At 49.6% G+C, this 10,801-nt stretch overlaps 1 protein-coding gene across 21 annotated transcripts in view; it reads left to right on the top strand.

Annotated features, from left to right (window-relative positions):
* The window catches only part of SYN3 (synapsin III), a 462,808-nt gene that overhangs the window by 439,678 nt on the left and 12,329 nt on the right, over positions 1-10,801 (top strand). For all 21 annotated transcript variants that reach the window (XM_028490567.2, XM_028490580.2, XM_028490577.2 and 18 more), the window contains 3 exons: positions 3,579-3,713; positions 4,595-4,682; positions 9,883-10,174. In XM_028490567.2, the coding sequence (XP_028346368.1) occupies positions 3,579-3,713; positions 4,595-4,682; positions 9,883-10,174 (515 nt within the window). The remainder of the gene's footprint in view (positions 1-3,578; positions 3,714-4,594; positions 4,683-9,882; positions 10,175-10,801) is intronic.

The raw sequence follows: 10,801 nt of genomic DNA, 5'->3' as shown, positions 1-10,801 counted from the left end.
TCCCCCAATCCCACGGTCCCCCTCCCCCCTCCATGGCTCCGCAAGTCTCTTGGCCTCACAGCCCCCTCTCCCCTCCTAACTCCCTTTCCCTCCCCGCCACAGCTCACGGTTCTCCACTGCTTCCCCTGCAAATGCTGCTCTGGCTCAGAATTCTCCCTTCTCTCCCCAACCTCACATCCTAGCTCTCCCACCCCCCAGAGCCCCTTCCAGTGCTTCCCTTCTGTGGCCTTCTCCAACCACTGCAGAGGCCCGGTGCTGACACAGGGCCAAAACATGTGAGGGAGAGCCCTGTGGCTGCCCCCTCCCCAGGGTATGGGCGGCTAATGGGAAGCACATGGCTGGGGTGACCGCAAGAGCCAGCCAGTCCTCCAGCCCCGAGTGTCTGCACCACTCCCGGGACCCACAGCATGGCAGGACCCGGTGACGGGAGGGGTGGGAGCCCTGCTCTTCTCCTCCAGCACTGCCAGGAGGGCATCCACACCCAAGCCCGGGGGGTAGCCGGCTTGGAGGTGAAGGGGAGGGAGTCCAGGGTGGACACAGCCCCTCTGCCCGCACTCAGCCTCCAGGCCCGGCAGCTTCCAAGGATGAGTTGCATGTGTATTTGCAGGTTCAATCCTGCTCTAGAAAACAGCTCTCTCCTCAAGTCCAGCAGCCACCATACCTGAAACCACCTCAGCAGCGCCTTCTCAGAGGACATTGGAGCGGCCAGGAGCAAAACTACTGCACTGTACACTTGCTTCCAAGCTAGACCCAGGCTGCTCCCCGGAGGAACGAGGTTGCCTGGGACCTTCAGACCCACGCCTAGGGCATTGCATCTCCTGAGACCCTTCCTGGCCTTCCTGCCTCTGCATCTCTTCATGGGACCATCACACGTGAACTCAGCTTTGGCACACATGTGGTCATTGATTCATTCACCCATTCGTTCATTCACTGTTGAGCTCCTATTCTGGGCACCAGACCCCCAGCCAAGTGATGGAGATACAGCAGCAAACACAGTAGCGGGGACCCTGCCCCTAGAGCTTCCCTTCAGAGCGGGGACCAGCAATCAGCAGGAGAAGGGCTCCTGGCTCCCTTCCCCGAGCTCCTGCCTAGCTGGGTTAACTCAGCTTTCACTCTTAGGAAACAAAAATTTGTACCCGTGGGCCCAGACTCCCTGCCTCCAGACATTTAGCGGGTCAGGGATGAAAGACCTTACACATTGAAAAAAAAAAAAAAAAAAAATCGTGGATTTGGACTTTACAACACAATAAGACAACTTCTCAAAAATGTTCTGGCGGGGGGGAGGGGAATGGCTTTTCAGTTTTTTTTTTTTCTCTCAGAAACATTGCAGAGTTGTTTCCGTTGCTTTTCAGTTTATAGTGAGGTCAAGGGAGATGGGGAACTTTTTACCAGAAAGATAAAAGGTATTTTTCCCCAGTCAGGAAAAAAAACAGACAGAAGGGATCCAAAAATACTGATTTCTTCAGCCACCTCTGTGGTGAGAACATAAAATTTGTGGGACATGTTTTGTGAAGATCCTCACAGTGAAATACTCAGGGGAAAGACCCTTGAACTTGTCCTCCATGACCTGTACGGGGAATGACATTGCTCATTGGAAAAATGTTTCCCTGGGGAGACCAGAATGTCCACTTCCTCTGGCTGTGTCCACCATGGGGACTCCAGAATGCTCTGACCTCAGGTTCCTTGTGGTGGCTGTTTTCCACTGCAGGGAATGTAGGAAACAGAAACCAGAACAAAAAGGGGTGGGCGGGGTCAGGAGGGGAAAGGACAGGCCTGTGTACACGTAGACTCCACAGTTATAACTCAGCTCAGCCCACATTGAACGAGAGACTGTCCATGTGCCAGGCACTGGATCCAGGGTACCAAGAACTCAGGCATAACCAACAGGGAGCTCAGCTGGAGGACAGTTTTCAGGACCATCCGTAATAGAATCTGCAATCCCATCCTTGAGTTTGCTTTTCAGCTTCCCCACCATAGTAGGTGCTTTAGACTCACAGGCTCCTAAAAGTCCCAGCTGGAAGGGTCTTTGCAGCTGCCCAAACCCCTCCGTTTATAGTTGAGGGAAACAACAGGCCCACAGAGGAAAAGTGACATGCCAAGATCACACAGCAAGTCCCTAGCAGAACCGAAGCCTGGAACCCAGGTCTGCTGTTCCCAGTTCTTACCACAGAGAGCTGTTCGGTGATCGGTGAGACACGGAAGGATTGCTAGCAATCTGTCCTTGAATTTGCTACTTCTTGGACTTTCCCATCATGATAAGGATAGTAATGGTACCTATCTCAAAGAGCTATGCTGAGATTTGTGTGAGGTCATCCATACCCAGTGCTTAGAACAGCGCCTGGCACATAATAATGAAATATAGCACTTATTAGTATCCTTATCGTTATCAGCAGGACTTATTGCAGGGACCTTTCATTCCTCCATTCAAGAGGTACTTAGTGAGGGCACACCTGTCTGACAGGACACAGGGCCCATCCCCAGCCCAGGGGCTCACCGTCTGGTTGGGGAGACACACATCAACAGGAGACCATGGCCCTGTGGGATAAGCTCTCCAATGGGACGACCAAAGTGAGGGTGGCAGGAGTGCCAAGGAGGCTTCCCAGAGGAAGGGCCGGCTAGATGTTCCCTGACGGATGGGAAGGGCTTAGGCAGGTAGAGAGTGGGCAGAGAGAATGACATGCACAAGGACCTGGACAAGGGAGAGAACCTGGTGAGTCCCCAGTTTGGGAAAAGGGAGAACGAAACAGTGCGTTTGATGGGGGCGGGGGGAGGGGGGGTTGGTGAACAGGCTGGATTTCCCTACAGCTGGGGAGGAGACAGAGGGCCCGCCAAGGCCTCGCTCCCCTTCGAGACCGCCTACAGCTGCCCGTGCCTGGGGAATCACCTGGATCGTTGGCCTACGTGACTTGGGGCAAGTCCCTTCCCATCTCAGGGCCTCAGTTTCCCCATCTGCAAGAAAAGCGGATGTGCGGATGTACAGATATGATCTCTCAGGCCCCCTCCCAGTGTAAGCACTGTGCCTCCTTTGAGAAGCAGCCTGCTCCCCGTGGAAGAAGTTCCTCTCCAGGAGTTTATTCTGCCAGAGCCCTGGAGAACAGGCCTTGCCTCTTCCCTCTTCTCTCTGAGCCCTTGTTATTTTTTTGGTCATAATCGAGCCCCCCACCTTCAATTCTTCCGGCTTTGTGGAAAACCTTGACCTCGGGCCAGAGTTCAGGAGGCCAGCCCCAATCCTGGGTGGGGGCCAAGGTGGGAAAGGAGGGGCAGAGACCAGCTCCCCAAAGAAAAGAGCAGAAAAGGTCAGCAAAGGTTCGCAGCCCTTGGTCGCATGTCTGAGGTCCAGCAAATGTCGACTGAATTGAACTGAGTCCAGGGAGTTGATTTAGACTGAACTGCAGGAAACTGGATGTCTCCACGGGGGTCATTCCCAGCTGGAGGCGCTGGGCTGGGTGTTTGCATGGAGAGCATTGCCATCTAGTGTTCACTTCTGTCACGAGCTCTGAGCCTGCCTCCTGGGATGCGCTGCCTGGCTGCCCTGGCCTGAGGGTCCTTCAGGACTCCTTTTCTCTCATCACCTGCAGGTGATGGACAGCTCCATGCCCCTGATTGGAGAGCACCTGGAAGAGGACAAACAGCTGATGGCCGATCTCGTTGTCTCCAAAATGAGCCAACTCCCGATGCCAGGGGGCACAGTGCCCTTGCCCCTGAGGCCTTGGGTAAGGTCCTCGGAAGTAAGGGACACTGTGTAGCCATGAGAAATGCCTGGCTGTCTGGAAATGGGTGCCCTGATCCACAGGAGATGCTCCCAGGGAGGAACCAACTTGGGGAGAAAGGAATGGGGTGTGGGTGAGGCTGGGATTGGGGGAGAGCTTGTAGCCCTGCTCCTGATGGGGAAATTTGGGAGGCTCTGAGAGGCCCTTCCTCCCTTCACCATCCTGGGGAGAAAAACCTTGTCTCAACTGGGCTTTGGGTGTCTGTAGGCAGACATTATTAACATAAGAAACCAGTTGTCTCCTCTGTGCCCTCCATCCCGGGCCTGAGCAGGGAGCAGGGTGTGCGTGTGTGTGTGTGTGTGTGCACGCACGTGCCCGTGTACACACATGCCCTTTGTATACTCCCAGGGCACCAGTCAATAGAGACTATTGTGTCTTCCGTTTTCCTTATGCTCCAACCTCGACAGGCTCCCTCAGAGCTCCTGCCTTCCACAGTCCTCACCATGGACTACCAGATTATTCTCCAAAGAATTTGCTAGCCCCCCAGCTTTCTGGAAAAGCAAGTCTCAAAACCTGCTCCCCCTTTCCCCACAAAAACAAACCTGTGATAACAGATGTCAGAATGACGGTCATACTCGAGGGGGCTGCTGGCTGGGAGGGGGCACGGAGCAGGCTTCTCCGCTGGAAATGTTCTGTCTTGACCTGCTTGGTGGTTACACAGTTGTATCCACGTGTGAAAACTCGTTGTGCTGTACACTTAAGAACTGTGCACATTATGTAAGTTTTACCTCAGTAGTGAACAGATGTTGATAAACCCTGCCCTCGTATGCAGGAAGTAAATGGCTGTGGTGACCACAACAGGCTTCTTTTCTCTTCTGCTCTAGACTCCTCAGACTAAACCAGCAAAACCCCCCGGGCAAGCCCAGCTTGGGCCTCCACTCGGACAGCCTCAGCCACGGACACCCACACAAGGTAGGGCCCCCACGACGAGCCACGCACCGAGAGAACCGTCCAGCAAGCATGCTGGAATGCACTGAGGGGTCCACGCGTGACTTACAGAAGGTGCTCTGGAACACTCCATCTTAATACTTTATCCCCAGATATGTGCCCTCGCTCTGTATGCAGAATGAAAGAGACCATGAGGTTTGTCACCCCCTTAAGGTCAGAAAAGGAGGAAAGGAAGACAGACAGTAAATGTATTAAGTACCTAATATGTGCCAGGCACTGTGCTAGGGACTTTCCCATTTGTTTTCTCATTTTCAGCCTCCCAACTTGTCAACAGTGAGAACAACAGTATTTCCTTTTTACAGAGATGGGTGTTGAGGCTTCGTCCAAGGAAGCACAAGAAAATGGCAGGTTTACAAGTCTGGCCTTTCAGATCTTCTAGAAATTGTCTGTTTCCTAGCTGCTAGCAGTGCCTGATTATAGATTTATGAGCCAACCAGCTAGAGTGAGAAAGAAAGAAAAACAGAACGTTGTACAGAACCTTGCCGATTGGAATTGTTCCTCAAAAAATATCCCAGCATTACTATGTAAATGCCACCATTTATTAGAGAATGGATGAACTATTGATGACAAGATGAAAAGAAATCGTGGCAATAACTAACCTTCTCTCAGGCTGCCAGCTGCTCGGGTGTTCTCACGCTCAGGCCTGGGGAGAAAGCCCACGTCCTCTCCCGCAGTCAGAAGGTTCCGGGCACACTCACTGCTCTAGTGCCAGCTTGGAGCCTCAGGACCGCTTTGCACCAAGAAGCCAGGCCAGGCATTTTCATGGCGACCTTTTAAGGATCTGCTTTAAGACTCATCAGAAAGAAACATTACTATCACACTGTGGCCTTCCCAGTCGCTTTTATCAAAGTAACAGATTCATTGCTTCTTGGGAAAATCGGCCTTGGGCACTAAATGGCTTCTTCTTCAAAAGGTCTTAGATAAAATACCCCATTCATCTTTCTTGTCTGTGCTTCTCTTCTTGGAAAAGCAGAAAGCATTTAAGAAAAGGGAAATTGCATGACTTACATAACTGTACCAAAGAACACTGGCTTCTTCTTCAGGCAGATAAACACCTATTTGAATCCACTTCCATGTCTCAGTATTCTGGCAGACTTAGGCAAGTTACATCACTTCTCGGAGCCTCAGTTTCCCCAGTGATAAAGGAGGAAATGACAGCTGCCCCGTTTAGTAATGGGAAGCTTCCCGTGAGATAATGCAGGTGAAGCAGTTAGCAAGGTGTCCCGGCGTGGAGGTAGTGCTTAGTAGGTTCTAGCTCCTACTACTACTAATATACTGTTAATAACTATTTATATGACCTTTACCATTAAAAACTCACTATTCATATTTTGTGTCTTACTAACAATTATAATATACATGTTGTCCTTAATGGTTATCATAACAATCCTTATAACTAAAGCAGCCCCACTGCCCTCCTGCCTGGTGATAATTCTATAATTATAAATGTTCAAAAACAACTTATTTATCACCCTGCCAGGCTCTGACTGTGCCTCTGCCCTACCCTGGCCTTTCCCACTCTGCCCCAGGACTTACTTTTTCAACCACATTTGAACCGGACACTTTTAAAACAGAGAACTACTGTATTCTGGTTTCCTCTCCCGCCCAGGGTAGAGACACGCTCGATAAAGAGATGTTTTAAGCGACATGAGGCTAAACACACGTTTAGTGAGTTGAAAAACAATCAATTTAAAACCAATTAGGATAATTAAAGAAAATGCTCACTGAATTAACATTCACATTAAAAATAACAAGGCTAATTAAAACACAGTGCTTTCATTGAGTTCCCAAAATAACAAGATCACATTATTAACTTGTTTTTTGAACTCACTACTCACTTTCAACTCAGTAAAAGTGAAGGTCTCTTTTAATGAACCTCATCATCTTTTAGCACCAGTCCTGGGCTAAGGCAGATACTTTCTACATTTAATTTTTTTTCTGTATGTGCTCAAACAAAAAATACTAAATTTGTTGCTTTGCTGAGAAGCTGAAAGAAATTAGTGTCTCTTGATGAATCCCACCTGTATAATAGGGACTGAATGAATAGTTAATAAATGAATGAATGAGTATCCAGATTTTCCAAGATACTATCAGTCTTGAGGAGCAGAGTGTAGAGAGGTGGGGCGGGGTGGGGGGGTGATTTAAGATAAAACTAGAAAACATGTCTTTTTGGACCTACAATGGGTTTAAAAAACAAAAAAGTAAACCAACATTTAAAAATCAGAAGCTTTGGGGCTTCCCTGGTGGCGCAGTGGTTGAGAGTCTGCCTGCCGATGCAGGGGATGCGGGTTCGTGCCCCGGTCCGGGAAGATCCCACATGCCACGGAGCTGCTGGGCCCGTGAGCCATGGCCGCCGAGCCTGCGCGTCCAGAGCCTGCGCTCCGCAACGGGAGAGGCCGCAACAGTGAGAGGCCCGCGTACCGCAAAAAAAAAAAAAAAAAAAAATCAGAAGCTTTTACATAAACATCTAGATTTCCAGCTTCTCTTGATAGAGCAGGAGCTCTAGAAACAGTGGGCCTGCTTGCTACGTAGCAACCGTCCACTGACAGGGCAAGGACTCCTCCGTTTGCCTCAGGCCCTACTCCTTCCTCGCTAGTGTCACTTCCACAGTGACACAGTGTCAATTGCCATTTTCTTTGTGCTTGCACCTCTTTAAAGAGATGAGTCTCTGAACCGTGTATCTCAAGTGGGAAAGGTTTTTAAAGCCACGTGATTTTTCTGACACTCTCCTGCTTTATTTATTTATGTACCTGCCTGGCCCTATAGGTGTTTGAGTTTTGTGATCAACGGGTCCTCCAATCTACTGGGACAATATAGTCATGAATGAAGCCGTGTGCAGTCAGTTGCTAGTCTGGAGCTGCAATTCAGTCCAACCTGGAAAGTGTTGCACAAGCTCACAAAGCTGTTCAAATGTGGAGGGATGTTTGATGTCTAGTCCAACGACCTCATTTCCAAGCAAGGGCCCAGAGAGGAGAAGTGACGCACCCACAGTCACATGGCAGGTTAATGGCAAGGACCTGGGGCTCTGGTACCTGTAGGGTGTCAGGGCCACCAGACATGCAGGTCGTGCCCTCCACACAGGGCCCAGCTGAGACAGTCTGAGGGGGGAGGCCAGCTGAAATCTAGTCCTTGCCCCCTTTGCACCGGGCTCAGAGCAGCCACCACCGGGGGAAAGCACCTTTTTCTTAATTTGCACAGAGGTGCTGCCCTGTGTGGTACAGTAAAGGAAGGAAAAAAAGGAAACAAAAGAAAACAGAGCATTGAGTCAGAGAGATCTAGGTTTGAGTCTAGGCTCTTCCCCTTACTAGAAGTGACACTTTTTAAGCAAGTCGCAGTATATCTGGGACTGAGTTTCTTTGTAAAATGGGGATGATAATAATGCCTAACTCACAAGCTGCGAGGGTGCCCAGCCCAAGGCCGGGACATGATAGAGAGGACACGGTAGAGACCTGGGGAGCTCACACAAGTGGAAGCCACATTATGAAAGGGCTCAGAGTTGAGCTCCAGCCCTTTTTAAACTCTCAGTCTCCCATCCTCTCAACAAAGCATGGCGAGAATCACCGCAGTGCATCCCACCTTCCCAGGAGCCGCTGTATCCTGGGCTGGAGAGCAGCAGGCAGCTAGTCTGCTTTGCCAAGGTGCATTTCACAGTCAGCAGTCCTGGGTTCAAGGGTGAGGAGAGTGCACCTTGCTTGCTTGGAGCCGTGGAATTCCACTCAAAGTCATTTCTGGGAGGCTAAAATGTCCTCGCTTGTAGGTGAAAGCCTGTGTGCTCTGTGCAGCAACAGGGTGAAGCCAAGCTCGTCTGTGGGCTTTCCGTGGTTACCCCTTCGAGTTATGAAAGCTTAATGAGGCAGTTTCCATTTCAACCTGATGAGAAGAATGGTATCTTCCCTACCAGCCTCTCTCTAGATCAAATGATGTATTGCTTTTGAAAGTTCTTAGAAAAGATTAGAGAGCTATCCAAAAGTAAGGGATAGTTATTTGCATTGTTTCAAAAGTAATACATCTTCAGTGTGGAAAACACCAGTGAGCAAAAGGAAGAGAATTTAAGTCCCTCGTCATCCCACCGCTTTTAAAATCATCGCTCGGTGCCTCATTACTCGAAGCGCGGAAAGCAGAAGCGTCACCTGGGAGCTTGTTAGTAACGTAGACCCCATCTGTGTTGCCGTAACAAAATACCACAGGCTGAATGGCTTCATTAACAGACCTTTATTTTCTCATGGTTCTGGAGGCTGGAAGTCCAAGATCAAGGTGCCAGCAGGGTTGAAACTTCTCCTCAGGGCTTGCAGACAACACCTTCTCACTGTGCCTTCACATGGCCTTTCCTCTGTGTGTGCAGGTCCCTGGTCTCTCTCTCTCTCTCTCTCTTCTCATAAGGACACCAGTCCTATTGGATTAGGGCCCACCTTTATGGCATCATTTAACAATAGTTGCCTCCTTTAAGGCCCTGTTTCCAAATACAGTCACACCAGGGGATAGGACTCCACCATATGAATTTTGTGAAGGGACACAATCCAGTTCATAAAACCGCTCAAGACCTACTGTATCGGAATCTTTATTTTGACAAGATGCGTGGTGATTCATATGCCATTAAAGTTTGAGACACACTGGTTTTAAAGACCTTCCAGTCTTTCTTTTTTACATAGCTTTATATATATACATGCCAAAATGGAATTAAACTGTAAATCCTGTTTTATAAGCTGCTTATCAATAACATCCCATCTCATTTAATATTATTCTGCCACATCATACGTGATGACTATAGCATATTCCGTTATATGAATTTATCTTAATGTTCCTAGTCAGTTCCCCTACAGTTAGGCATTTGTATTGTTTTCAGTTTTTCACTGTTATGAAAAACACTGTAGGGACTTCCCTGGTGGTCCAGCAGTTCAGACTTCGCCTTCCAAAGCAGGGGGTGCGGGTTCAATCCCTGGTCGGGGAACTAAGATCCCACGTGCCTCGTGGCCAAAAAACCAAAACATAAAGCAGAAGCAATTATTGTCACAAATTCAATAAAGACTTTAAAAAAATGGGCCACATCAAAAAAATATTCAAAAAAAAAAAAGGAAAAACACTGTAATGAACATCCCTGAAGCGACACTTGTGCACAGCCATATTTATCCTAAAAAAATTTGAATGTAATAATATTTTCTCCCTGTAGGGGGCCCTCGCCAAGCTCAGTCTCCTCAGCCCCCGAGATCTGGAAGCCCCTCGCAACAGAGGCTCTCCCCACAAGGCCAGCAACCCCTGAGCCCCTCATCTGGATCTCCACAGCAGCAGAGGTCACCAGGCTCTCCACAGCTATCCCGCACATCTGGAGGCAGCTCTCCAAACCAGGTCTCCAAGCCAGGCACCACCCTTACCTCACAGCCGCGGCCCCCCATGCAGGGCCGCAGCACCTCCCAACAGGGTGAAGAGTCCAAGAAACCAGCAACACCCCACCCCCATCTCAAGTAAGTGCTTTGGGAATTGGGAAGGGCATAGGGTGGACTTGGGGTGTGGACAGAGCTGGGCTGGCTCAGGGTCAGGGACTCGGAGACAGAGGAAGACCCACCAAGGCCTCACCCAGACTTTAAATGGGTAGAAGGAAGCCCAGAGGATGGAACCGGGATGGCAGGCAGGGCCCAGAAAGGTGAGAGGATAGATTAGGTCCCACTGTGATCCTCCACGTATACATGCATCAGTTATCTCTTGCTGCATAACAAACCATTCTGAAACTTAGTGGCTTAAGAAAACAACCATTTTCTTTGTCCATAATTTTTTGGTTTAGCAATTTGTTCTAAGTTTGGCTCAGCTGGGAGGATCTTCCGCTGGTCTCTCCTGTAGAGTTGCCAGATAAAATATAGGATGCCCAGGTAGATTTGAATTTCAGATAAACAGTGAATAATTTTGAGCATAAGTATGCCCTCAAATGTTACATGGGATATACTTATACTCAAAAAGTAATTGTTTTGGGCTTCCCTGGTGGTGCAGTGGTTGAGAGTCCGCCTGCCGATGCAGGGGATGCGGGTTCGTGCCCCGGTCCGGGAAGATCCCACGTGCCGCGGAGCGGCTGGGCCCGTGAGCCATGGCCGCTGAGC

Source organism: Physeter macrocephalus, chromosome 6 (assembly GCF_002837175.3).
Source record: "Physeter macrocephalus isolate SW-GA chromosome 6, ASM283717v5, whole genome shotgun sequence".
NCBI classification, from domain to species: domain Eukaryota; kingdom Metazoa; phylum Chordata; class Mammalia; order Artiodactyla; family Physeteridae; genus Physeter; species Physeter macrocephalus.
This window is presented reverse-complemented; position numbering and strand designations above follow the sequence as displayed.